Here is a 26982-nt window from a genome sequence, read left to right on the forward strand (position 1 = left end):
TGCACGGGAAATGGGGTTCCCTGAGGCTGGGTGTGGAGCTGCATGGGGTTGGGGGTGTGCTTGGCGTGATGGTGTTGGGCTCATAGGCCACAGGGGGACACTGGCGGTGGGTGCTGGGGTGGAAGTACGGGGTGCACTAGGTGTGGGGTGTGCCAGCAGTGGGTGCAGGGGTGCTCTGGCTGTAGGAGGAACTGGATGTGGGGTGCACTGGCAGTGGTGTTGATGTGCATGGGGGTACTGGAGTTTATTGGGTGTGGGGTGCAAGGGTAGTGGGTGCTGACACCCACCATGGGGTCCCCTCGCACAGGGACTGCAGCCATCAGGGCTGTACCAGGCCTGGGGGTCCCCCATCCCACTGACCCTCCACCTGTCCATGGTGGGAGCAGGGGGACAGCCACATCCTCAGGCATGGCCACAGTGGGGGATGGCTGTGTCTCCCTCACACCGATGTCTCTGTCCCTCTGTCCCTTTTTTCCTCTGTCCTTCTATCCACCCCTCACCTCAACATTGCCCCCCTCACTCCCTCAGCCTTCCCACACCCCCGTCCATCTGTCTGTCCCTCCAATGTCCCCCTGTCCCACTTCCCATCCATCTGTCCACCCCTTTGACCACCTCCCACCCTTGCACTCCACCAGCCCCCCTGGCTGTTCCCCTCTAATCCCTCTGTCCCCACAGCTGTCCCTCTTTTCATCCCTGACGTTGGACACCCACGTCCATATCCTGTCCCCCCACAGAAGCACCCCCAGCCCAGGGTCAAACATTAACCAGTGCTGTGCAGGGGCCACCTGTCCCTGCCACCCCCCACAATGGCCCCAGCCTCCCCCCCCGGCCAAGTGGGCACCTGGCCACAGGTGCTGCGTGGCAGGGTGACGTCGGGGGGGGGCCCGTACAGGGGGATATAAGGGCCAGCACGGCAGTGGCAGTTGTGGCAACAAGGAACCACGGTGTCAGTTGCGTCCCCTCATCCTGCTGTGTCCCTTCGTCCTGCTGTGCCCCTACCCGTGGAAGCAGGTGAGTGGGGCCAGAGGGCTGTGGAAAGGTGGGGGTGTGGGTGTGAGCAGAGGGAGGGTGTGTGATCAGTGGGGTGTGCAAGGGGCTGGAGTGTGTGGGGGTGTGTGAAATGGGTGTGCACACGGTTGTACAAGGCTGGGAGTGTGGGGGTGAGTGTGCAGGGGTAGGACATGGAGTGGGCATGGGAGTGTGCAGGTGTGTGCACGTGGGAGTGTGTGCATGTGTGTGCATATGTGTGTGTGCATGTGAATGTGGGGCTGTGTGTACTCAAGCACGTGTGTGTGTATGTGCGTGTATGTGCTTGAGTGTTCACAAATGTATGCACACATGAGCGAGTACATGAAGCATGCAGATGTGTGCACGTGGGAGTGTGTGCACAGCTGCCCTGTCCCCAGCCGTGTGTGATCCGTGTCCCGTGCACACACGCGTGCTCACAGCTGTCCTGTCCCCAGCCATGTCTCCCCGCTGGCCTCCGTTCTTGCTGGTGGCCTGCGTGCTGGTGCTGCTGCCGCTGCGAACCCGCGCGGCCCCAGCCCAGCCCACCTACCCCGGCGACGACGCACCCGTCGAGGACCTGCTACGCTTCTACAATGACCTGCAGCAGTACCTGAACGTCGTGACACGCCCCCGGTGAGCAGGGCCTGCCCTACACGTGCTCACGGTCGCGATATTCTCCCCGTCGCATCACCCTCCTCGCTGCGATGTGCTCTGTGTTGTGGCATGCTGCCCGTCGTGACACACTTCCCTCTGCGACACATTTACCTCTGCGACACACTTGCCTCACCATTGCAACACGATGTGCTACTCATTGCAATGGGCTCTCCACTGCGACATTGTCCCTGTCATGACACGCTCCCTATCCTAGCACACTCCCCATTGCCACACAGGCCCCATCACAACACGCTCCCCATCGTGACACCCTCCCCGTCACAACACGCTTCCTGTTAAGACACGCTCCCTATTGCGACGTGCTCCCCATGTGCCCCCACCCCACCAGAGCACCCCCCCCCGCTGCCCCTGTAACGTGCCCCTCCCGTTACAGGTATGGAAAGCGGGCAGGCGGGCACATGCTGGGTGAGGAGCCCTTAGGTGCTGTGGGGTGCTGAGTCTCCAGGTAAGGGGGGTCAGAGGGGCAGCGGGCGGGAGGACCATCCCCCAGTGCCACCCGAGCCTCAGTTTCCCCAATGGGGGTCATCCTGGGGGACAGAGGGCTGGGGGGATTCAGGGGGTCCCTGCGGTGTGTAAGGTGGGGAACATGGGGCCAGGGGGATCTGGGGGTTCCTGAAGGGTGTGAGGTGGGAGACATGCGGCCGGGGGGATCTGGGGGTCCCTGTGGGATGCTGGTGTGGGGAACACAGGGCCAGGGGGACCTGGGGGGGCCCTGCAGGGTGGGGGACACAGGGCTGAGGGGCCCCGCAGGGTCTCAGGGTGCTGACCTCCCTCTTGTTGCAGGGACGCTGCCGGGGCCGAGTGGGTGAAGAGGAGCCCAGGGGGATGCGGCCCCCATCCCCCACCATACCCTCGTCCCCCGACCCCGCGGGGCAGGGACAGACCCCCAGGAATAAACCCCCCTGCAGCCACCGCCTGTCCTACCTTTGCCTGCTCAGAGGGATACTTGAGGGGGGGACTGGGAGGGGCTCAGGACTCCAGGGGCACTGTGAGCGCTGGGGACACTTGGTGTGATGGCACTGGGGACACCGAAGGTGCTGGGGACACTGTGGACATTGGGGTGCTGGCACTGGGATCGCTGAGGACACGGGGGGGACACTGTGGGTGCTGAGGACAAAGAGGATTTTGGTGGCGCTGGGGGTGCTGGGGACATGGGACGCTAGACCTGAGGACATTGAGGGTGCTGGGGCTGAGGGCACTGGTGGCGCTGGGCATGCTGGGAACATGGGACACTGGTGCTGGGGACACTGGGGGCACTGGGGCACTGAAGACATTAGGGTGCAGACCGTGCTGGGGACACTGGGGTTCTGGGGACACCAGGGGTGCTGGCACTAGTGACACTGGTGGCACTGGGGAGACTGGAGGTGCTGGCACTGCGGACACAGTCTGGCTGTGCTGGGGACACTGGAGGGGCTGGCACTGGGGACACGCCTCCGCGGCCATCCCTGTGCCCGTCCCCGTCCCGTCGGTGCCAGTCACTCGTGTCCCGCCGTACCCGCAGCTCTACCGGGATGCCGGCGGCCAGCCCCGCCTCGGTCACAGGTGAGTGTGCCCCACCTGGCGCTTGCACACGCACACACGGGGGCAACAACCCCTCCCGTGCACGTTTGCGGGGGCAGCTGCAGGTGGGGAGGCCGTGTGGGACCACAGGGTGCGTGTGCGTGGGGCTGTGGGCACAGGGTGGGCACACGCGTGTGCACGGGGCAAGCCCAGGATTGGCACATGAGTGTCCCAGAGCAGGGGAGCTTGCTCCTGGAGGAGTCGGCACTGCGCGACGGGCTCTGCGAGGGTGGGCTCCTGCGTGTGCGTGTCTGCGTGCGTGCGTGTGCGGGTGAGTGTACACAAGAGTGTGGTGCGGCCTCTTTAAATCCGTGCTCCCACCCCCTCCCTCCCCACACCCTTAAAGGGGCCGAGCCCCCGCTGTCCCCCCCTCCCCACGCCGCGGGGGGCGCTGCGGGAGGGGGCTCCCACGCATGAGCGGGTGTGCAAGCCACGAGTGTGTAAGGACGAGTGAGCGGGTACGGGGGGTCCCGCAGGCGCTGGAGGGAGCGCGGGGGACACGCGGGGGTTTGCACGCGAGCGTGAGCGCGCGTGGGCGTGCACGGGGGGCGCCCGTGTCAGCGCGTTGGGGCCTGGGGGCTGGGGGGGGCGCGGGGGGGGGGGGGGGGGGGGGGGGGGGGGGGGGGGGGGGGGGGGGGGGGGGGGGGGGGGGGGGGGGGGGGGGGGGGGGGGGGGGCGCGGCAGTACCCGGATCTGGGACGGGGGAGCCCTGCCCCGCAGCCATGAGCCGCCCTGGCCGAGGGTCCCCACCGCCCGCCCCAGCCCCCGTCCGCGACCCCCCGGGACCGCCAGGTACGGGGAGGGGTGGGCTGGGGCGAGCAGGGGGTGATGCCACGCGGTGGGGTGATGCCAGTCGGGCTGGGTGGCGTGGGCATGGAGGGGTTGGGATGGAGTGGGGGATGAGGTGAGTGCAGGGAGATGGGGATGGCGGAGGGTCTCTGGGTGATGCTGTGGCCCCCCTAGAGGTGTGGGGGGCTGATGGATGGCCCCCTCCGTTGCATCGCGATCGTCCCCCGTCATTGCAGCGCAGCCGCGCAGCCGCTCCCACCCGCGCTGCCCCGGATGCGGCACCCCCCTCCATCGCCACCCCTCCTTCCCCCTCCCATTCCATTGCCCCCTCATCTCACCGCACCCCCCCGCTGCATCATCCCCCCATCGCAACCCCTCATTCCATTGCCCCCCAATTGCATCACCGCCCAACTGCATCAAACTCCACCCCCCCCCTACCCCACCAATTGCATTGCCCTCCGGGGGGCGTTTTATTTTTTGGGGGGGGCACATCCTTTTGTCTCTCCTGTTGGACAGAGGAGGAGCGGGGATTTCCCTGCTCCCGCAGGACCCCCGCACTATACCCACAATGGGAAGGGGCCCTGAGGTGAGCGGGACAGGAATGGGGGGGTGGACGAACGAGCATCCCTGGCTGCACTTGACTTTTACCCACGTTACCACCCTATCCCCTTCACTCCGTGTCCCCCGTGTGCTCCCCCAGCCATGCAGCAGGTCCTGGACAACTTGATGGGGCTCCCAGGGTCCCCAGGGGTGGCCGACCTTGACCTCATCTTCCTGCGGGGCATCATGGAGAGCCCCATCGTCCGCTCCCTGGCCAAGGTACCGCGGCACGGGGAGGGCACCGTGCCCCACCCCGGGATACCCCGGGCTGTGTGGGGGGTGATGCACATGTGTGTGCATGCGTGTGTCTGCATGTCTATCCAGGCAAGTGTGTGTGCATGCGCGGGTGTGAGCTTGCACATGTGTGTGTGCATGCAGGGAGGTATCTGTGCATGTTTGCACATGCATGTGTACACATGTACGTGTGTGTGCTTGTACCTGCGTGTGGATGGGCGCCTGCCTGTGTGTGCATGCATGCGTGTGAACGCAGGGATGTGTGCTTGCACATGTGTGTTCATGCAGGGAGGGGTCTGTGCCTGTTTGCACACAGTTGTGTACACTTCCGCATGTATGCGTACTTGAACATGCGTGTGGATGGACACTTGCACATGCGTGTGCATGCATGGGTGTGCACTCACGTGTGCATGCATGGATCTGTGCTTGCACGTCTGTGCATATGCTCACGTGTGTGTGTGTGCAGGGAGGTGTCTCTGTGTTTGCACATGTGTGTGTACATGTGCACATGTATGTGTGCTTTTACATGCATGTGGATGGGCACTTGCCTGGGTGTGCACGTATGGGTGTGCACGTACACATATGTGTGCATACAGGGATGTGTGCTTGCACATGTGTGCATGCAGGGAGGGGTCTGTGTGTGTACACACCTGTATGAATGTAGCCTAAGCTCCCAAGACCCTGGGGGTCCGTAACCCCTCCAGAACTTCCCAGCCTCCCTGATCCCCTGGGGGTCCCTGATCCCCCGGGTCTTCCCTAACCCCCCTGCCGACCTGGGGGTCCCCCCGCGGTGCCCCCCAGGCGCACGAGCGGCTGGAGGAGCGGAAGCTGGAGGCGGTTCGCGGGGACAACCTGGCGCTGGTGCAGGAGATCCTGCGGGACATAGGGCGGCTGACGCGGCCCGACGGGCAGGGAGCAGCGGCTGAGCTGGCCCGGATCCTGCGGGAACCACACTTCCAGGTGCGCAGGACACGCGTGGGACACTCCTGTACCGGGGGGCGTGGGACAAGTGTGTGCTGGGGGTGTGACACAGGTGGGATCCCCCTCCTGTTCTGGATCCCTCTCCTGTCCTGCATGGCATGTGTGTGTGCTGAGGAGTGCGTGACAAACGTGTGTGCTGGGGGAGTGTGACACAACATGCACCAGGTGTGTAGGATGCAGGTGTGACACCCCCTCCCATGCGAGGTGGGTGTGACACATATGCATGTCACACACACATGTGCCAGGTGTGTGGGAGACACGTGGGACTCCTCCTGTGCGAGGGGTGTGGGACACTCTGAATGTTGGGGGGTGTGACACAGGTGTGACCCCCCTCCTATGCCAGAGGTGTGTGTGACGTGTGTGCGTGATGTGTGTGCTAGGGTGCGTGGCACATGTGTGCCAGGTGCGTAGGACACAGCTGTGACCCCTCTCCCATGTGTCCCAGTCACTGCTGGAGACCCATGACTCAGTGGCTGCCAAGAGCTATGACCCCCCCCCGAGCAGCCCTGTTCTGGAGCCCCCCCTGGGGTCGCAGCCTGTTCCCCCTGACGCTGTGCGCATGGTGGGCATCCGCAAGGCAGCAGGGGAGAACCTGGTGAGCCTGGCTGGGGAGTCCTAGGGGCACTGTGACGTGCTGGGACATTTTGAGGTTATGCTGAGGGTGCTACAGCCTACTGGGGTAGTGGGGGGTTCATTGGGAGCATTTTAGAGTGCTGGGGACATTGCTGGGGTGCTTGGGGCCATATTGGGGTTCTTGGAGGCATTGTGGGGTGATAGGGATATTGCTGGGGTGCTAGAGGCATTGCAGAGTGCTGAGGGTCACTTTGGGGAGTGGGGAACATTTTGGGGTTCTTGGGGGCATTTCAGGGTGCTGAGGACATTACTGGGGTGACTGGGAGTGTTTTGGGGTGCTGGGGATATTATGGGGTGCCCTGGATATTATGGGGTGCTGGGGGTATTTCAGGGTGCTGGGCACCTTGCAGGGTGAACGGTGGGTGCTGGGTGGGTGTCACTGGGTGCTGTGGTGAGTCCCTGCTGGCGGCTAAGCAGGGCTGTGCCCTTTAGGGGGTGACTTTCCGGGTGGAACGGGGGGAGCTGGTGATCGCCCGCATCCTGCACGGGGGAATGGTGGCGCAGCAGGGGCTACTGCACGTGGGGGATGTGATCCGCGAGGTGAACGGGCGTGAGGTGGGCAGCGACCCACGGGTGCTGCAGGACAGCCTGCGTCATGCCAGCGGCAGTGTCGTCCTCAAGATCCTGCCCAGCTACCAGGAGCCTCATCCGCCCCGTCAGGTACTGCCCCTGCATCCCGCCTTGCATCCCACCCCGTATCCCGCCCCACATCCCACCCTGCCAGGTACCGCATCCCACCCTGCATCCTGCCCTGTCTGGTACCACCCCTGCATCCCACCCCATATCCCATCCTGCATCCCATCCTGCATCCCACCCTGCATCCTGCCCTGTCAGATACCACGCCAGCATCCCACCCCACATCCTGCCCTGCATTTAACCCTGCATCCAGCCCCGCCAGGTACTGCCCCTCCATCCTGCTCTACATCCTGCTCCATATCCCGCCCTGCATCCCACCCTGGCAGTGTCACCCCTGCATCCCACCCTCAGCACCCTTGCCCACAGCTCCCCCTACCCTGTGGCCCCCATCTCTGTCTCCCCATCCCCACCTGTTGTCCCTGTGCCCATGTGCCCCACATCCCCTGTCCCCTTGCCATGTTCCTCATCTCCCCATGTGCCCCCTGAGCCCCACATTCCCTTGTCCCCCTGTCCATACCCTGTGCCAATGTGCTCTGTGGCTGGTGGGACCCCTGTGTCCCCAACCGTGCCCTGTGTGCCTGACAGTGGTGGGCACCAGGCTGTGGTTGTCCTTGCCCTGCTCCTGTCCTTGCCCTGCCCCTGTCCTTGCCCTGCCCCTGTCCTTGCCCTGTGCCTGTCATCCCCATCCCTGACCTGTGCCTGTCCTTGCCCTGTTCCCATTCCTGCCCTTTCTCCATCCTTGCCCTGTTCCTGTCCTGTCCCCATCCCCATCTTGTCCCCATCACTGTCCCTGTCCCTGCCCTTGCCCCATCCCTATCCTGTTTCTGTCTCTGCTCTGTCCCTGTCCCTACCCCTGTCCCCATCCCTGCCCTGTCCTTGCCCTCTCCCCATCCCTATCTCCACACAGGGTGCCGGCTGGCAAAGGGTGCCCACCCCGTGCCCCCCCCTCCCTGCCCTGTGCCAGGCACTCCCTGTCTCTGTGGGGAGACAAAACAACCCTGTCACCACACCACATCCCCTGGCACCACGTGTCCCTGTCTGGGCCATCCCTGCGACATCCCTCCGCCACCAGCACTGTGTCCTGCATCCCTGCACACGGATGTGTATCCTGGCAGGGGTGGCGCTGGCGGTGCTGGGCACATGCGTGTGCCTGTGCGTGGCCGTGGGGCTGTGCCTGGGAGTCGCCGTGGGGGTCCTGTGGGGCACCGCAGCGGCAACTGGGGCCCTCTGCATGTGTGCGGGGGCCGCACGGGCCTGGCTGCACCGGGCACGGTGGGGGCACCGTGGCAGGGAGGGTACCTAGAGAGGTGCACACAGGTGTCCTTGCTGAGGAAACTGAGGCATGGGACAGCAGAGTGGGGTGCCTGGGGGTCCCCCCGTGCTGACCCCCATGGTCCCAAGGTGTTTGTCAAGTGCCACTTCGACTACGACCCGGCCACCGACAGCCTCATCCCCTGCAAGGAGGCTGGGCTCAAGTTCATGGCTGGGGACCTGCTGCAGATCGTCAACCAGGATGACCCCAACTGGTGGCAGGTCAGGGGCACCCCCCCTGGGGCAGTGGTCTGGGGGGGTCATGGCACTTTGCTCCCCATTTGGAGGTCCCCCTGGCAGCGGGATCTGTCGAGGGTGTAGAGGGAGTTGGGGATCAGGGGTTCTGTGGGAGATCAAGGGGTCCCTGTGGGCTAGAGGGGTACCTGGGAGCATCCCTGGAAAGTTGGCTGGTTTGCGAAGCTTGAGGGGTGCCTGGAGCTGGGAAGGGTTCCTGGGAACTGGGAGGTGTCCCTGGGAACAAAGGGGTTTCCTGGGAGCTTGGGGGTGTCCCTGGATCTGGGGAGGGTCCCAAGAAACTGGGGTTATTCCTAGAACTGGGTGGGAGTAACTGTGCGGCTTGAGGGGGTTCCTGGTGCTGGGGAGGTCTCTGGATATTGGTGGGAGTCCCTGGAGCTGGAGGGGTTCCTGGGGGTCTTGGGGGTCCCTGGAGATGGGGAAGGTCCTTGGAGTTGAGTGTATGTCCCTGTAGGGATTGAGAGGTATCTGGGAGCTGGGGGTCCTTAGAGCCTGGGGGTGTCCCTGGAGCTGGGGGGGTTCCCTGTGCAGCCTGGGGAGTCCCTGGAGCTGGGGAGGGTTCCTGGGAGATGGTGAGTCCCTGCAGCTGAGGTGGTACCCTGTGGGGCGGAGGGGGCCCTGTAGCTCAGGAGGGTCCCCGTGGGGCTGAGGGGGTCCCCACATGTGACTCTGTGCCTCCAGGCATGCCACGTGGAGGGGGGCAGTGCGGGACTGGTGCCCAGCCAGCTGCTGGAGGAGAAGCGCAAGGCCTTTGTCAAGCGGGACGGGGAGGTGACCCCCACGTCGGGTATGGGGACCCCAGCCTGGCCTCGGGGTGGCAGGGGGGGGAACATCGCTCTGGGGGTGGGGGACAAGGGGGCACATCGTGGCAAGGGAGCACAGTGGGTCCCCTGAACCCTGTGGCAATGTCCCAATTGCCCCAGGGTGATGTCCTCATGGCACTGCCCCTGTGGCAAGTCCCCAGTTCCTGGGGTGATATCCCCAGTTCCCAGGGTGATGTCCTCATGCACTGTCACAGCAGCAGGTCCCCAGTTCCTGAGATAGTGTCCCCAGTTTGCAGGATGATGTCCCCAGTTCCCAGGGTCATGTCTCCATGTCACATGGCACTGTTCCTGTGGCAAGTCCCCTGTTTGTGGGCTGATGTCTCCATTGCTCCAGGGTGACACCCTCATGGCACTGTCACTGCAGGAGTTTCCCAATTCCTGGGGTCATGTTCCCACTTCCCAGAGTGATGTCCGTACAGCACTGCCCCTGTGTTGGGTCCCAGCTCCCCTTGCACTGTCCTCGTGCCATGGCACTCTCCCTGTCCCTGTCCCCAGCACAGCAAGCCCCTTGCCCTCGCAGGGGCCCTGTGTGGCAGCCTCAGCGGGAGGAGGAAGAAGAGGATGATGTACCTGACGACAAAGAATGCCGGTGAGTGTCCTCTGGCATTCCCTCAGGAAAGGAGGGGGGCAGCCCCGGGGCTGTGTTCATGGTGGTACCTCCTGGGGACGAGGCGTCCCCCTGGACGGATTCCAGCCCTGCCCCTCACCCAGAGTTCGACCGGCACGAGCTGCTGATCTATGAGGAGGTGGCGCGGATGCCGCCGTTCCGCCGAAAAACACTGGTGCTGATTGGGGCACAGGGCGTGGGGCGACGCAGCCTCAAGAACAAGCTCATCATGTCAGACCAGGCACGTTACGGCACCACCATCCCCTGTGAGTGGCCTCTGGCCCTGCCGACAGTGTTCCCTGTCCCCCTGGCAGTACAGTCCCCATGAGCATCACTGAGCCCACTGGTATCACCACCCCTCACCTGCTTCCCTGTCCCCTGCTGGCAACATCATTCGTCACTCCCATGAGCATCACTGTCCTATGTGAGCAGCACCATCTTTGTGATCATCCCTGTCCCTTGGGAGCATCCTTGTCATCTGTGAGCATCCCTGTCCCCTCTGACCATCCCTGCCTCCTGCCACCATCTGTGTCACCTGCAACCATCCTTGTCCCTCAGGACCATTCCTGTCCACTGCATCATCCCTCTCCCCTCCGACCATCCCTATCCCTTTTGAGCATTCCTGTTTCCTGCCAGTAGCATCATTCCCATGAGCATCACAGTCCCCCATGAGCATCACCATCCTCGTGAACATCCCTTCCCCCATGACCATCCCTGTCCCTTGTGATCATCCCTGTCCCCCTCCAGCATCCCTGTCCCCTGCAACCATCCCTGTCCCCCTCCAGCATCCCTGTCTCTTGTGACCATCCCTGTCATCCATGACCATCCCTGTCCCTGATGGCATCTCTGTCCCAACCCTGCCAGCATATCTGTCTTCTGGGGACATCCCTGTCCCCCTCCAGCATCCCTGTCCCCCATGACCATCCCCGTCCCTTGTGAACATCCCTGTTTGCTGCGACCATTGCTGTCCCCTGCCATCATTCCCACACCCTGTAAGCACCCCTGGGATGGGACCCCGGATGTGTGGGTGTCACTCAGGTGGGTCCCCACTACTGGCAGACACGTCTCGGAAGCCGAAGGAGAGCGAGCGGGACGGGCAGGGGTATCGCTTCGTGTCCCGGGGGGAGATGGAGGCCGACATCAAGGCTGGGAGGTACCTAGAGCATGGCGAGTATGAGGGAAACCTGTACGGAACCAGGATCGATTCCATCCGAGCTGTGGTGGAGGCTGGCAAGATGTGCATTCTGGATGTCAACCCCCAGGTAGGGGACACAGGGAGGGGGACAGTGACTGTTGTTACCCAACAAGTTGTATTTCTTTACAGAACAACCTATGCAGCCATGGGCAAGAATTGTTGAGGGGAGATTTAATCAGTGGAATAGATAACGGATGATGGGCAAGCTCTGGGTGATGTCTGTATGTTGGAAGAATAAATGGAAGGTTTAGGGCCTGGCATGGCTCAGTGCTCTTAGAGCTGGGAGAGGAATTTAGTGTTGACATCAAATGCAGAATTTGTATAAACCACAAAGATGCAGAAACGAGAGGTGAAGAAGAAACAAACAGACAATTTCCCAGAGACTTTCCCTCTCCAGGAAAATATCATAAAAGACTGAAAATGTGGATTGATTAGCATGAGAAATGAGAAATCAATAACCAGTAGAAGATAGAATAATAATTAATGAAGAGAACTACCTAAACCAATGAACACTAATTCCTTTGTTTGCTAAAATGTATAAATACTTAAAAGTTTTGGTAACTGATGTACAGGTTTTGTGGAGCCATGCCCATGCACCTCAATGCCAGATAAACTCTCTAACCTGACAAACTGGGTTAGAGGGTTTATTTCCCAGGATTTTGGTGACTTTGTCCCCTCCCGCCCAGGCAGTGAAAGTGCTGAGAACGGCTGAGTTTGTGCCATACGTGGTGTTCATCGAAGCCCCCTGCCCTGAGACCCTGCGGGCCATGAACCGAGCAGCCTTGGAGAGTGGCATGGCCACCAAACAGCTCACGGTGAGTGTCCTGGGGGACACCAAACAGCTCATGGTGTGTGTCCTGGGGGCCTGAGGGAAGGGGAAACTGAGGCAGGGCTGTGGGAAGCTGAAGGCGAATAGTGGATGTCCCCCTGCCACCTCGGGGGGCAATGGGGAAACTGAGGCAGGTTTTGGAGGGCTGAAGGTGGGTGATGGGTGTTCCTCTGCCAGCCCTGGGAGGTGATGGGGAAACCGAGGCAGTTTTGGGGTGCAGAAGGCAGATACTTAACAGACAGAGGGTGTCTCCAGTGTCCCTGGGGGGTGATGGGGATCCTGAGGCAGTTGTGGGGTGCAGGAGGCAGATGCCCAGCGGACTGTGGAGGAGAGTAGCCGGATCCAGCGCGGGTACGGGCACTACTTCGACCTGAGTCTGATCAACGATGACCTGGAGCGAACCTTCCTGAGGCTCCGGGAGGCCATGGATCACCTGCGTGTTCAGCCCCAGTGGGTGCCTGTCACCTGGGTCTACTAGTGACCCCCCTGCCCCCACAGGCAAGGGCCACAAAACCCTCCCCTCTTCCCCCCCCAGCGCACCCAGGAGGGCTGTGGGGGTGGAGGGGGGTTGTGCCTCACCCACTGGTGTGATGAGCTTGTGCTCAGCACTGTGGGATTGTGTGGTTGGGGGCTCTCTGTAGAGCCCCCCCAACTCAAGCCTGACTCTTCTCTCCCCCCCTACCCAGCCCCAGATTTGGAGGGTGAGGACCCATGGTGGGGCACAGCCCCCGCCACCATGCCCAGCACCCACACAGCTAATTCACTGCCAAAACCTCACCCCCTCTCCAAATTACCCCAGGGGGTTGTGCCACCCCCCAGCTGGGGGACATGGGGAGGACAGCGATCCCCCCCACTCTTCATAGTCCCCTGCCTCAGTTTCCCCATGGGGAAGCCCACCCTGTCCCAGTTTGGGACCCCCTGGGATTGGAGTCGGGGGGGCTGTGGGATTTTGGGGAGGGGGGGTTACACCCAGATGGAGTCTTAGAAGCTGTTGTGGTTTCAGGTGTCCTGACCCACCCCTCCACCCCCACAGACCACAACTCCCTCATGGGGCCCCCTCTTTCCTTTACCAGGGTGGGGGTTCCCTCACTGTCCCTTGTGGCCCTCCTCCCCAGGTAGCAATAACCCCTCCCTCCCCCCTCCCCGCTTGGGTTCCACCCTTTAATTAACCCCAGCGGGGGGACTGTGGCTCAGGGCTCGCCAGGGGTATCTGGGGCTGGGGGTGATGACATGGGGTGACCCCAAGGGACAAGGACTTGGGTAGTGCAGGGTGTGCCCCCATGTCCCTCCTGCTTCATGTCCCCCTGCCCCGCCCCCTTGCACCGTGCCCCCCATCCTTGTCCCCCTGTTGCTCCTTTTTGGTACTTTACTGTGGATTTTATTAAAGGTGAGAAAAATGGTGGTTTTATTCCTCCTGGTGAATTGGGATGGGGGGGCGGGGGGGGAAGAAGACCCCTGGGGGGCACTCGGTGTCACCTGTGTCACACATGTCACCTCTACCCCTTTCCCACCTGGTGGTGACGGGTTTTAATCTGCAAATGCACATTGGGCACCAGTTTGCAGCTGAGGTGGGAGGTGTGTGCACACACGTGTGTGCACATAAGTGTGTTTGCACATGTGTGTGTACATGTGTGCACACGTTATATTTGGGTTTTGGTGGCTGTGGGTGCTGGGGGGGTTTGGTTGGGATAGGGAGGGTTTGATTGGGTGTGAGGTGTGTGCATGGGGTGTACATGTATGTTCACACATTTGTGCACGTGTGTGTTCGTGTGTGTGTACATGTATGTGTACATATTCTGTTTGGGGTTTGGTGACTGTGGGTATGTGGTGTGTTCCGTTTGGGGGAGGTTGTTGAGAGGATGGGGTGGTCGTGCGTGGGGTGTACATGCGGTGTACATATGTGTGTGTCATGGTGCACACACGGGCCCTTCCTTGGTGCTGCCAGGAGAGGTCAGCAGAACTGCAGGCACAGGGGAAGGGGAAAGGGTGGGTGGGGAGGGTTGCGTGTGGGTGAGTAAGTGTGTGTGTGTTTGCATAGATGTGTGTGGGTGCACGTGTGTGTTTGCACAGGAGTGTGTGCATGGGTGTACATGTGTATGCACATACATGTGCATGTGTCCACATGCGTGTTTGCACAGGGGGTGTGTACATGTGTGCACAGGGTCAGTGTGTGTATGGGTGCACTTGTGTGCACATACATGTGTGTGCATGTGTGTGTTTGCACGGGAGTGTGTGTATGAGTGCACGTGCGTGCACCGACGTGTGTGGACACGTGTAATTTGAACAGACTTGTGTGCATGTGTCAACCCGTGTCTGTGCATACGTGTGTTTGCCTGGGTGTGTGTGCACGGGAGTGACTCTGTGTGTGTGTGTGCGTGCACATATGTGTTTGCATGGACATGTGTGTGTGTGTGTGTGTGTGTGTGTCAGCCCATGTGTGTGTCCTCATTGCTCTCACAGGTGTGGAGAGGGTATGTGTTCCCTTGCACAAGTGTGGATGTGCACATGGGTGCACAGCTGCCTGCTGTGTGTGTGTGTGTGTGTGTGTGTGTGTGTGTGTGTGTGTGTGTGCAGTGCTTGACACAGCAGTGCCCCACACGCCTGTGCCCCACGCACATGTGTGTGCATCTCCCACGGGGAGCCATTGGGTGCTATAAGGAGTTATAAGGTGCCGTGGAGTGTCATGGGGTGACATAAGGAGCCATAGGGTGCCATAGGGTGTCAGGGGGTGCCACAGGGTCCCATAGGGAGCCACAGGATGCCATGGCCAAGGGAGCTGTGGCCATAGGGCACCATAGGGTCCCACAGGGAACTGTGGCCACAGGGCACCGTAGGGTCCCACAGGAAGCCATAGAATGCCTTGGCCTTATGGTGCCATAGGGTGCCATGGGGTGCCCCAGCCACCAGGGTGCCATAGGATGCCATGGCCATGAGGTGCCAGAGGGTGCCATAGGGTCCCACAGGAAGCTGTGGCCATAGCGTGCCATAGGTTACCGTGGCTATAAGATGCCCTTTTCATAGGGGGTGTGTCTTGGAGCTCGTGTGTCTTTAAGCAGGGGTGTCTGTAAGCCTGTCCATAATCCCCTTTGTCCATAAGCTGCTGTGTCTATAAGTGTCAGAGCCAAACGTGTGGGGCTGTAGCATGTCCCTGGTGTGTCTATACCTGTGCATCCCATCTGTGGTGACAGCCATGTGGCCCACGCTGCTGCTGCTGGTGGCCCTGGGTGTGCTGGCTCTGGGGCGGGTGGCCCACAAGCTGCTGGCCCCGTCTGGCAACCCCTTCGCTGGGCCACCCCTGGAGCCCCCCCGGCCTCTGGTGATGGACCAACGTGCCCGGGACAGGGTCCTGAAGCGGGGTGAGTGCTGGGTGTCTGTCATATGTCCCTCTGTCTGTGTGTTCATCTGTCCCATGGAATGCTGGGTGTGCTACCCATTACGTACCCTCGTGTTGCCTGTTGCACGTGTGTGCACAGGGTGCCCAGGGATGGTGACTGACAGGGGCTGAGCGTGTGCACAGGGCTCAGTGCCCGGTGGGGATAGTGGGCAGAGGCTGAGCTCGTGTGTGGGCACAGGGTTCAGTGCCCAGGAGTGGCCACAGGCAGGGGCTCATCAAGCGCTCGTGCCCAGGGTCCAGCACCCAGCAGGTGCGAAAGAGGCTTGATGTGGTTCCTGTGGGCAGTGGTTGATCACATCTGCAGGGCTCAGTGCCCTGTGAGTGCCAGAGTGGCTGGACACAGGCATCGCAGAGTCGCTGCGGGGTCACTGTCAGGTGCACTGTGCCTGCAGAGGGTTCAGGGTGTCTGATGGTGATCACAGGCAGGGGCTGATCACATGTGTGCCCAGGATTCAGCATCCAGCGAGTACCCGAGCGGCTGAACATAGTGGCCACGGGCAGTGGTTAATCACACGTGTGTGCCCAGGGTTCAGTGCGCAGTGGTGGCCGTGGGCAGTGATTAATCCCATGTCTGTGCCCAGGGTTCAGCCCCCAGCGGGTGCCGGAGCAGCTGGACGCCGTGGTCATCGGCAGTGGCGTGGGGGGGCTGGCAGTGGCTGCCACGCTGGCCAAGGTGGGCCAGCGAGTGCTGGTGCTAGAGCAGCATGACCAGGCTGGCGGGTGCTGCCACACCTTCCAGAAGCATGGCATCGAGTTTGATGTTGGTAAGGACCCCCAAGCCCCCGAAACTCCCCAAGCCCCCTGGCATCACCGGGCACTGCTGCTGCCCCCACAGTGTCTGTGTGTGTGCCTGAGTGGGCAGGGGCATGTGAACGCATGTGTGCAGTGCACGTGTGCACTGTCTACATACAACACACGTGCTTTTGGCATGTAGTGTGTGTGTGCTCATTGTGTGTGCTGTGCATGTGTGCTGTGTCCATGCCATTTGTGTGCCGTGTCCGTGCTGTATCCACGCTGTGACTGTGCCATGTGTATGTCATGTGAGCTCTGTGTCCGTGCCATGGGCTTGCTGTACGTGTACCGTGTGCATGCCATGTTGTGCATGTGCCTTGCCCATACCATGCGCATGCCATGTCCATGTCATGTGCTTGTTATATCTGTGCCATGTGCGTTCCATAACCGTGCTGTGTCTGTGCCATGATGTCCGTGTTGTGCCTGTGCTGTATCCATGCCATGTGCTTGCCATGTCTATGCCATATGTGTTCCATAACCATGCCATGTCTATTCCATGTCCATGCCATATCCGTGCCATGCCAGCAGCCCATCCCACTCCCCACCCTCAGTGTGACCCACAACAGGCAAAAGCCAAACCCTTCCCTCCCCTATTGCCCCCCAGCTGCTCCCACCACGTGTCCATGTGACCCCCTCGATGTCCCCCCCCTGTATCCCCTGTCCCCATTCTGCAGGCATCCACTACGTGGGGCAACTGCACGAGGGCAGCCTCCTGCGCGTGGCACTGGACCAGCTGACGGATGGGCAGCTCTGCTGGCAGCGCCTGCCTGACCCCTATGATGAGGTGACCCTAGGACCCCGGCGCTATCAGCTGCGCGCCGGCAAGGTGGCCTTTGTCACTGCGCTGGAGGAGCAGTTCCCCACAGAGAAGACAGCCATCAGGGAGTTCATGAAGATCTCCAAGGTGGGGACATGCCACCCCTATGAGGAGGTGACCACAGGGTCAGGGAGGGGTGGTGGGGTCACTCTGACTGGGAGTGATCAACCTGGGATATGGGGGTGGGTGTGGTGCTGGCACCAGTGGGTCTGGTGGGGACATGGATGATAGTGGGGAAGGGGCTATGGGAATGGTGGGGACTAGGGTAATGGGTGTGGAGGGGACAAAAGTGATAGGAATTGTGGGTACAAGAGTGGTGGGCACGGAGAGGACACAGGTGATGGTTGTGGTGGGGATGTGTGGTGGGTGCAGAGCGGACACAAGTGACAGGCGTGGAGAGGGCGCAAGTAATGGGCATGTTGGGGATACAGGAGCTGGCTGTGGTGGGGGGAAGTCCTGGGGATGGTGAGGAGATGGGTGTTAGGCGTGGTGGGGACAGGTGCTGAGCCACAGGTGGTGCTCCTGGGGTCATGACAATGACAGTCCTCATGACAGGGTGGTGGCCAGGCAAGGAAGTGTTCAGTGGCCTAGCTTGGTGTCCCACATGTAGCCTTGGGCATGTGGCACCATTGGTGTTGCTGAATCTGGTCCTGCAGTGGCAGTGGTGACATGGGGTAGTGGCGGTGGTAGGGGTAATTTGGAATGGTGTCAGTGGTGACACAGGTTGGTGTCACACAGGTGGTCTGGCAGCACATGGCATTGCTGACCATGCTGAAGCTGATCCCATGACGGTGGTGGTGGCAGGGTGGGGTGGTGGGAGTGGTGACAGTGATATAGCACAATGTCCCCCAGGTGGCCTCACGGCACGTGGCACTGTTGGCTGTGCTGAAACTGGCCCCACACTGGGTGGTTGCCCTCCTGCTCCGCTCCGGCCTCCTGTCCCTCCTGTCCCCTGTGTTCCGCCTGGCCACCACCAGCCACAGCCAGGCCGTGACCCGGCTCACCTCCGACCCCGACCTGCGCGCCCTCTTCGGCTACCTCTTCTATGGTCAGGGGCTGTCGTGATAGGGAGGGGTCTGTCACGATAGGGAGGGCCTCGTGGTGGAGAAGGACAATAGTGTCATGGTAGGGGAGGGCACTATTGTGATAGGGAGGTGCTCTGTTGTGATGGGAAGGGCTGTGTCACAGGGGAAGGGCTGTGTCATGATATGGGAGGGCCATGTTTTGCTAGGGGAGGGCTGTGTTGTGATAGAGGAAGGCTGTATTGTGATGGAGGATGTGTTGTGTTGGGGGAGGGCAGCATCACTCTGGGGGGGGCTGTATCGTGATAGGGTAGGGATGTATTATAATGAGGAGGATCTTATGATAGGGAAGGGCTGTCTCATGTTGGGAAGGGGGGCCATGTCTTGATAGGGGAAGGTTGTATCATGATAGAGAGCTGTACTGTGATAAGGAGAACCTTGTCATGATAGGGAAGGGCATATCATGATATGGTAGGGCTGCCCCACACTGGGGCTGGGTCCAGCTGTGCCCCTCTCTCCCTTGCTCCCTCCGCAGGCACAGCCCCGCAGGACTCCAGCTTTCTGGCCAACGTGCTGATGGTTCACCACTACCAACGGGGGGCCTGGTACCCGCGGGGGGGGGCCAGCGAGATCGCCTTCCACATCGTGCCCGTCATCGAGCGCGCGGGGGGCGCCGTGCTGGTGCGTGCCCCCGTCACACGTGTCCTCGTCAGCCCCGCCGGCACTGCCCTGGGTGAGCGCCCGACCCCTAGCCCCGCCCCGGGGGGGATCACATATGCGAGATGGTGACGGGGTGCCAGTGCCCCGCACCCCCCGACTCCTCACACCCCGGCCCCCAGGGGTGGCGGTGCGGACAGGGTCAGGTGAGGAGGAGCTGGAGATTCGCGCGCCCCTCGTAATCTCCGACGCTGGGATCTTCAACACCTTCGGCAAACTGCTGCCCCCTCAGATCCGCAGCCACCCCGGTAACGTCGTCTTGTGTCCCCAGTGTCCTCATTCTCTGGCATCCTCAGTGTTCCCAACATCCTCGTGTCTGCAGCATCCCCGTGTCCCCAGCATCACCAGTGTCCCCAGCATCCCTGTGTTCCCATGTCCCCAGCATCTCCATGTCTCTGGTGTCCTTAGTGTCCTCAGTATCCATGTGTTCTCAGTATGCCTAGTGTCCTCAGCATCTCCATGTCCCTGGTGTCCCCAGTGTCCGCAGCATCACTGGTATCACCAGGGTTGCTCAACTTCCCTGGTGTCTTTGGTGTTCCTGCCATCACCAGTGTCCTCAGCATCTCCAGCATCCTTAGGATCCCTTAGCATCTTTGCGTCCTCATGTCCCTAGTGTCCTCTGTGTCCACAGCATCCCTGTGTCTGTATGTCCCCAGTGTCCCTGGCATCCCCAGAACCTCCATGTTCCTGGCAACCTCATGTCCCCCGTGCAAGCGGGGTCGGGGTGTTACCCCCGTGTCCCCGCAGGTGTTCTCTCCCGCCTGGCCATGGTGCGGCCGAGCATGGGCTCCTTCCTGGTGTTCGTGGGGCTGCGAGGCAGTGCGACCGAGCTGGGCCTACCCCCCACCAACTTCTGGCTCTACCCCCACAACGACCTGGACACCATGTGAGGGGTCCTGGCACCCTGTGGTGGGCACAGGGGGCAGGGGGAGCACGGCGGGTGGATGGGCACAGGGTGGGTGCATGAGGGGTGCCTGGGGGTGCACAGTGGGGAGGGTGGGTGCAGGGCTGTGCACAGTGAGTCGGGTGGGTGCATGGGGGAAGTGTAGGGTCTGCACTGTGGGTGGGTGCACAGGGGGTGCCCTGTGCATGGTTGGGTAGGTATGTAGTGGGTGGGTTGGAGCGCAGGGGGTTCCTGGTGGGCACACGGTGGGGGGGTATACAGGGGTGCACAGTGGGCACATCGTACCCCTCTCTGCCCACAGGATGACCCACTATGCTGCCCTGAACCGTGATGATGTCCCCGAAAACCTGGCCATGATGTTCATCACCTTCCCCGCTGCCAAGGACCCCACCTATGAGCAGCAGCACCCAGGTACAGCACTGGGGACCCCTTGGATACTCCCCAGCTCTGCACCCCTGATCTGCTCAGCTTTGAGGGGTCAGAGGCTCCTCAATGCCACCAGCACGGGGTGGGCACTGCCACTGTCACCATGTCTCAGGCTGGCACCACCCCTGGGATCCCATGGTGGCACAGGGGGTGTCACTAGCTGTCCCCACCCCCAGGCCGGTCGTGCATGACCATCCTGACCATGGCACGGTACGAGTGGTTCGAGGAGTGGGCCGGGAGCCTCCCCAGGCACCGTGGTCCCAACTACCAACAGTACAAGATGTCCATCGCCCAGCAGCTGCTGGAGAGGGCCCTGCTCCGCTTCCCCCACCTGAGGGACAAGGTGACCCCACTGGAGGCCCTGTCATGCATCAGGGTGCTCAGAGAGGAGGGGGCATGATGGGTACAGAGGGATCTCCAGTGTGAGGGAATGTAGGGATGGAGCATCCTGGTGTGTTGTGGAGTTGGGGTGCCCTGTGGGGTTGGGGTGCCCCTTTGAATTTGGGGTCTCCCACAGGGATGGGAAAACACAGTGGAAATGGGGTGCACAGTGGGGACTGGGTGCCCTGTGTGGGTGGGATGCCCTATGAGAATGGGGTGGTCTGTAGGATGCATTGGGGTGTCCCACAGGGATGGGGTGCCCCATGGGTATGGGTGCAGAGTGGAGATGGGCTGCCCAGGTGGGATGAGATGCCCAGGTGGGATGGGTGCCCAGGCAAGATGGAGTGCCCTGTGGGAAGAGCGTGCCCTGCAGGGATGTGCTTGGTGATGAGAGGGTACCCTTTGGAGCTGGGATACCAAAAGGGAATGTGCCCAATAAGACAGAGTGCCTGTGGGTTTGGGGTGCCCAGTGAGGACAGAGTGCCCTGCAATGCCGTCCCACAACCCCAGCACCTTTGCACAGGGTGGGCTCGGACCTGTTGTGATGGGACCTGCGGTGGGGTGGGATGGGTCTACCCATGCCCACAGTGCCCCCCAACATGCCCTGAACACCCTGTGCCCGGGCAGGTGGAGTTCGTGGAGGCAGCGTCACCGCTCACGAATCAGCACTACCTGGCGGCCCCGCATGGGGCAATGTACGGCGCCGAGCACAACCTGGGACGCTTCTGTCCTGCTGTGATGGCCACCCTGAGAGCTGACACCCCCGTGAGGAACCTCTACCTGACAGGTGAGGGAGGAGTGTCCCCATGTCCCCCTGTCCTGCTGTCCCCATGACCAGCTCCAGGCTGTGGATGGTGTCCCCAGGGGCTCCCTGCAGTGAGGGGTGTCTGGATTCACCATGGGTGGCTGTTCGCCCTGAGGGTGACCATGTCCTCCATAGTGGTGACCCTGCCCCAGGAGGTGGCCATATTCTCCTTGGGGGTGGCCATGTCCCCCGTGGTGTTGGTCATGTCCCCCATGGTGGTGACACTGTCCCCAGGGGGTGACCATGTTCTCCTTGGGGGTGTCCATGTCCTCCATGATGGTGGCCATGTCCCCCCCGGGAAGTGTCCGTGTCCCATGGTGGCCTGTCCCCAGGGCAGGATGTGTTCTCCTGTGGGCTGGCGGGGGCCGTGCATGGGGGGCTGCTCTGCGCCTCGGCTGTCCTGGGACGTCTGCTCTACCTGGACCTGCTGCTCCTCAAGAGGAAGATCAAGCGGCGCCAGGGCCGGCATACGGCATGAAGGGGACACCGGCTGTGGGGACAATGGATGCGGGGATACCTGTCCTAGGGAATGGCCCTGGGCTGGCAGCTTGCTCCCAGCTCAGTAAACCCTTGATGTCCCACTGGCCTGTGCCTGTCTCTGGAAATGGGGTTGGGAATGGGATAGAATAGGGATGAGGATGGAGATGGGATGGGGATGGAAAAGGATGGAGATGGGGATGGATTCGGTATGAGGACAGAAACAGAGTGGGATGGCATGGAAATGGGGATGGGAAGGGGACTGGGATAGGGATGGAATGGAATGTAGAGGGGGCTGGGGGTAAAGATAGGGGTGGAATGGGAATGGGATGGGCCCAGGAATGGGGATGGGAACAGGATAGGATGGAGATGGGGATGGGGATGGGATGAAGACAGGAGTGAGATGGGATAGAGATAGGGTTGGCACAGGAAGGGGATGGGATGGAGTTGGGAATGGGATACGGATAGGGACTGGAATAGGGATGGGAAGGGGATGGGACAGGGATGGAGAGGGGAATGGGACTAGGAGGGAGACAGGGACAGACACAGGGATGGGGATGGACACAGGGATGGGGACAAGGAGCCCTTCAGCTGGAGGTGAATGTAGGGTGTAGAATACCCCTTAAACTTCCCCCCTTGTCTGTACCCCCTGAGCCTCCCCTGCCCCGCATACCAGCACAGCCGGGAATTCTTTTACATTTTAAATATAATAAATAGAGGAACCACAATGAGATGGTTTAGGATGGGGAGGGACACAGACGTGGGGGGGGGGGGGGCATGGACCCAGGCATCTGGATGCCCCAAAGGGTCCATGTCTCCTCCCTCACCCCGCCCAGTGAAGGGGAGCATTGTCACCACGTTGTCCTTGAGGAAGGGGAGTCACCCCTAGGTGGCAAAGGGGGGCTGGGGTCTGGGGTCATGGCCACATTCAGGGCACGGCCTTGGTGGCAGCGGGTACAGGAAGGGCTTCGCTGTCACCTAAGGATGAGGGGGCTCAGTGTGGGGGGATGTGTGGCACCCCCATGGCTTCCAGGGGGCCCCAGGGAAGAAGGGTGTCCTCCCTGGGGGGCAAGGCAGGGTGTGTGGGAGCAAGGGGGATGCCCTGGTATGGGGAGGGGGTTGGGGATACCACACATGTTCTGCTGAACCCCATAGGCCACCCACCACCCCATATGCCAGACCCACCACCTCATATCCCATTACCCACCACCTCATATCCTACCATTTATCACACCATTGTCCAATCACCCACCACCCCATATCCCAGCACCCACCACCCCATATCCCCAGGACCCACCACCCCATATCCCAGCACCCACCACCCCATATCCCCAACACCTACCACCCCATAACCTCAGCATCCACCACCCCATATCCGCAGGACCCATCACCCCATATCTCAACACCCACTACCCTACAGCCCACCTCAACTCCCACTCTGGGCTCAGCCCAGCACCCTGACCCACCTCGCTGTAGGGTGGGGGCTCCAGCCCCACTGGGATGGCCCCACTGGGTAGATTGGGGAGCGTGGGCATCGGTGCCAGTGGGGGGGCCACAGGGCCCTGGAGGTCTCCATCAGATGGGAGGGGCATGGGGCCCTGGGGCATCCTGTAGGCCAGGGGAGGCACAGGGTCCTGGCAGAACTTGTAGCAGAGGTGGAAGGTGAGGAGGAGGAAGGCGATGGCTATGAGGGCGATGATGATGATGAAGAGCATAGTCCTGGGGACACCGAGAGGTGCGTGCTGGGGGTTGGCACATCCCCGCTCCTTGGCACTCTGGGCTGTCTGCCCACCCCAGCCCTGTCCCCACACCCACAGGACTCAGGGAGTCTCTCCATCTCCCCATCCCACAGCCCCCATCCCCATGGACCCCTCCCTGGCATGGCACCCTCTGCGAGGTGCCCATGACTTCTGTGCCCCCCTGGCCCCCCTCCAACAAACCAGGTGTCCCCCAGCCCTGCCGTGTCACTTCCGTGTCAGAGACACCCTCTGGACCCGGGTGCACCCTACTCCCTGTGCCCAGAATCCCACACCCCGTGCCCTTTGCACCCTCCCTGTCCCACTGCGGACCTTGACCTGGGTGGGGGCTCGGGGTGCACCCCCATAGTGGGGCAGGGCCATGCCAAGGGGTGCTAGCACCCTGCTGAGGAGAGGAGCTCCCAAACGCGGGGGGGGGGGGGGATGAGGGGATGCCCAGGGTGGCACAGAGGGTGCCCAGGGTGACAGGAGCTGCTCAGGGTGAGAGGGTGTGCTTGGGGTGGTAGATGGGGTAGGTGGCCAGGGTGACACAGGGGGTGTTCAGGGTGGCAGATGGGGTGCCAGGGTGACAGTGGATGCCCAGAATGGTGCTCAGGGTGATGGTACAGTGGGTGCTCAGGGTGATGCAGAGGTTGCCCGGAGTGACACAGGGGATGCTCAGGGTGACCAAAGGGGTGCTTGAGGTGACACAGGGGACCCCCGGGTTGGCACAGGGGGACCCTGCATGTCCTGGGGTTGTGCCCTGCTGCCTGGGCCAAGGTGAGGATGAGGAGGAGGTAGCGAGGCCAAAGGAACAGGATCCCCACACAGGTGTGAAGAGCCGTCGAGCTGCCGGCTCAGCACCATAAGCTCCCAAATCCGCTCAGCTCCCTGAGCCCTGTGCCAGGCTGAGCCGGGGGGTGACACAGGGGAGGCCCCACGCTGTGCCCCCTGGCACCGTGGTGGCATCGGTGAGCAGGTGAGTGGCCCAAGGGCAGCTGGGGAGGTGGTGGAAGAGGGAATGTGGGTGGAGGGACAAGGGGACAGTTTGGGAGGGGGGGGTTGGAGAAATGGAGGGTTGGAGGTGGGGATGAACCATGGGGCGTCCTAAGCAGGATCATCCCCCTAAGGGGTTTAGGGCTGCCGGGGGCACGGAGGCTTTACCACAGGGGTCACAGGCAGCTCCAGGCCCATAATTAGCTCAAGGGTTTAATGAAAGATTTGCCACCACGTGTCTTCCCATGCCCTGGTGGGGATCCCCCAAAATCAGCCCCTTGCTCAGGTAGAGCCCCCCAACCAGACGAGCCCCCCATCCTGGCTACACTGAAATTGTCAGGTCTCTGCTGCTGGACATGGGGCTCTTTCACCCCCTCGGGGCCGGGTATTGCCCCCTGAACCCAGCCCGAGGTGCTGCATGGGTGGGGTGCCACCCCAGGGGATGAGGGGGGTGGTGCCCGGGGTTTTTTTTGGGCTCCTAATTACACACCAGCCTCGGGAAGGGTGGAATTAAATCCCAGCTGGAGACAGAAACATCTGTGTCGCCAGGTGGGTGCCGGCGGCCAAACCCGGCGGACTTGCGGGCACCGGCACGGGGGGTGCACACACATGTACACACGTACACACACGCACACACAAGCACATGCATCCTCTGGCATACGGAGACCCGTGAAAGTCTCCCTGTGCCTGCAGGGCACCGCGGTGCCAACCCTGTGGCCGCTGCCAAGGCTGCCACGGTGCCACCGGCTCCGGCGCGGGGACAAGCACTATCCCCAGCCGTGTCCCCAAGTGACCCCGTCTCGCCCGCTGCCAGTTTCCCAGTCCAGGGTGGCGTCACGGGAGGGGACACATGGGATAGCCGGGCACCGGTGCTACCCTGGCAGGGCCACGCCAGGGCTACGCCACTGTCGCTGCCAAACTCTTGTCGTGGCAGGAGACAGGGAGGACCCCGGGTCCTCCCGCGCTCCCCCCGCTCGCTTTGGGCTGCCTTGGCGGTGCTGGCAGACACGCGGTTGCGTAAGTGGCTGAGACGGGCCCCCCCAAAAAAACGTGAGAACCAGCTGCAGCCGTGGCGGGAGCCCCGTGGTGGGGCAGGGACGGGACCCCGAGGGCATTCCCGACGTGCCTCAGTTTCCCTGGGAGGGCAGGAGGCCGGGATACCCCGTGCGGATGGATGTGCCCAGCCGTGTGTCCCTATCCCCTCGCTGGGACCGCTCAGGCCATCGGGGTGCACACACGTGCTGTGCTTGCTGCCCTGTGCACACACACGTGTGCAAGCATGTAACAAACATGTACAAACGTGTACGAGTGTGCACAAGTGTGCACGGTCACACATACGACCGAGGTCCCCGAACGGACTCAGCCACCGCTCCCTGGGCACTGGGACACCACAGAGGGGATACCTCTTGTCCCCTTGTCCCTATCTCCCCACCCCGTCCAGGCCACCATCCCCCGAACCCCCTCCTCTCCCCCGCCTGGCCCCGCGCCCCCCTTCCCCACCGCGGCCCCTCTTCCCTCCCTCGGCCCAGCCTTTTCCCTTCCAGCTCCCTGTTTGAAGCTATTTTTTCCACAGCTCCTGCCAAGAGTCGCTAATGAGAAACAAACGGGCTCCTCGGCCGCGGCTGCTCCCGGCCCACACACCTCCGGCTGCGTGGACGGGGCAGCACCGCCCGGTGCACTCCTGGCACCATCATCCTGTGGGCATCGTCGACCCTCCTGGCAGCGGCCCTGGGCACCTGCTTCCTCCCCATCTGGCACCAGCCCAGGGCATCTCTGTCCTCCCTGTCCATCACCATCTCTAGCCATCTCCATCCTGCACACACCACCATCACTGAGTCTCCCTATCCTGCCCATGTGCTACTATCCCAGACATCTCCATCCCCCCATCCAGCACCATTCCTGGAAATCTCCATTCTCTCTCCATCTAGTATTGTCCCAGGGCATCTCCGTGCTGTCCATGAGCCACTGATCGTGGACATCGAATTTGCACCCATCTGCCACCATCCCTGGGCATAACCAACCTCCCCATCCAGCACCATCTCAGGGCATCGCCGTCCTGCCCATGTGCCATCGTCCCTTGGCATCTCCATGCTGCCCACGTACCACTAACCCTGGACAACTCCATTCTTCCCATTCTTCACTATCCCTGGGCTTCTCCATCCTCTCCCTCCAGCACCACCCCCAGGCATCCCCATCCTGCCCATGTGCCACCATCCCTAGGCATCTCCATCCTCTCCATCCAGCACCATCCCCAGACATCCCCATCCTGCCCATATGCCACCATCCCGGGGCTCTCCATCCCACTGCAGGGCAGAGCCAGGCCAAGGACAGGTCCCACTGTGTGTCCTCTCTTCCCCTGTGTCCCTCCTGCAGTGCCGCAG

The 26982-nt window shown here is 61.9% G+C and overlaps 3 protein-coding genes across 6 annotated transcripts; all 3 read left to right on the top strand.

Annotated features, from left to right (window-relative positions):
* The first annotated feature begins 1465 nt into the window (after nucleotides 1-1465).
* On the top strand, nucleotides 1466-2117 carry LOC114069035 (pancreatic hormone-like). The gene is made up of 2 exons (XM_027905575.1): nucleotides 1466-1641; nucleotides 2054-2117. Exons 1-2 carry the CDS (start codon nucleotides 1466-1468, stop codon nucleotides 2115-2117), a joined length of 240 nt encoding a protein of 79 aa, XP_027761376.1.
* Nucleotides 2118-3181: 1064 nt separating this feature from the next.
* MPP2 (membrane palmitoylated protein 2) lies at nucleotides 3182-12836 on the top strand. Of its 4 annotated transcripts, none has more exons than XM_027905593.1 (12): nucleotides 3182-3222; nucleotides 4730-4848; nucleotides 5665-5823; nucleotides 6290-6439; nucleotides 6910-7137; nucleotides 8515-8646; nucleotides 9361-9466; nucleotides 10024-10092; nucleotides 10215-10376; nucleotides 11170-11372; nucleotides 11992-12120; nucleotides 12436-12612. In XM_027905593.1, exons 1-12 carry the CDS (start codon nucleotides 3192-3194, stop codon nucleotides 12610-12612), a joined length of 1665 nt encoding a protein of 554 aa, XP_027761394.1. In that variant the 5' UTR covers nucleotides 3182-3191. The 4 variants fall into 4 exon arrangements, with proteins under 4 accessions (XP_027761394.1, XP_027761395.1, XP_027761393.1 ...); XM_027905594.1 differs by lacking the exon at nucleotides 3182-3222 and adding an exon at nucleotides 3592-3698; XM_027905592.1 differs by lacking the exon at nucleotides 3182-3222 and adding an exon at nucleotides 3598-3690 and having other exon boundaries at nucleotides 12436-12836.
* Nucleotides 12837-15076: 2240 nt separating this feature from the next.
* On the top strand, nucleotides 15077-22054 carry LOC114069043 (all-trans-retinol 13,14-reductase-like). Its single transcript, XM_027905586.1, has 11 exons — nucleotides 15077-15490; nucleotides 16110-16292; nucleotides 16995-17224; nucleotides 17990-18185; nucleotides 18695-18892; nucleotides 18999-19124; nucleotides 19624-19762; nucleotides 20082-20191; nucleotides 20383-20549; nucleotides 21215-21374; nucleotides 21725-22054. The coding sequence occupies exons 1-11, from the start codon at nucleotides 15277-15279 to the stop codon at nucleotides 21868-21870; spliced, it is 1869 nt and encodes a 622-aa protein (XP_027761387.1). The 5' UTR covers nucleotides 15077-15276; the 3' UTR covers nucleotides 21871-22054.
* The last annotated feature ends 4928 nt before the right edge of the window (nucleotides 22055-26982 follow it).

The sequence above is a fragment of the Empidonax traillii genome, unplaced genomic scaffold (genome assembly GCF_003031625.1).
Source record: "Empidonax traillii isolate 1590-97213 ecotype Southwest subspecies unplaced genomic scaffold, ASM303162v1 scaffold1167:size305969, whole genome shotgun sequence".
In the NCBI taxonomy this organism is placed as follows: Eukaryota; Metazoa; Chordata; class Aves; order Passeriformes; family Tyrannidae; genus Empidonax; species Empidonax traillii.

Bases quoted from the DNA above. Each gene is read 5' to 3' on its own strand.
- MPP2 (XM_027905592.1), top strand. From the start codon at position 3,654: ATGAGCGGGTGTGCAAGCCACGAGTGTGTAAGGACGA. The intron at 3,691-4,729 runs GTGAGCGGGTAC...GTGCTCCCCCAG, and splicing joins CCACGAGTGTGTAAGGACGA to CCATGCAGCAGGTCCTGGAC. The intron at 6,440-6,909 runs GTGAGCCTGGCT...TGTGCCCTTTAG, and splicing joins AGGCAGCAGGGGAGAACCTG to GGGGTGACTTTCCGGGTGGA.
- LOC114069043 (XM_027905586.1), top strand. From the start codon at position 15,277: ATGTCCCTGGTGTGTCTATACCTGTGCATCCCATCTGTGGTGACAGCC. The intron at 16,293-16,994 runs GTAAGGACCCCC...CCCATTCTGCAG, and splicing joins TGGCATCGAGTTTGATGTTG to GCATCCACTACGTGGGGCAA. The intron at 20,550-21,214 runs GTGACCCCACTG...GTGCCCGGGCAG, and splicing joins TCCCCCACCTGAGGGACAAG to GTGGAGTTCGTGGAGGCAGC.
- LOC114069035 (XM_027905575.1), top strand. From the start codon at position 1,466: ATGTCTCCCCGCTGGCCTCCGTTCTTGCTGGTGGCCTGCGTGCTGGTG. The intron at 1,642-2,053 runs GTGAGCAGGGCC...CTCCCGTTACAG, and splicing joins AACGTCGTGACACGCCCCCG to GTATGGAAAGCGGGCAGGCG.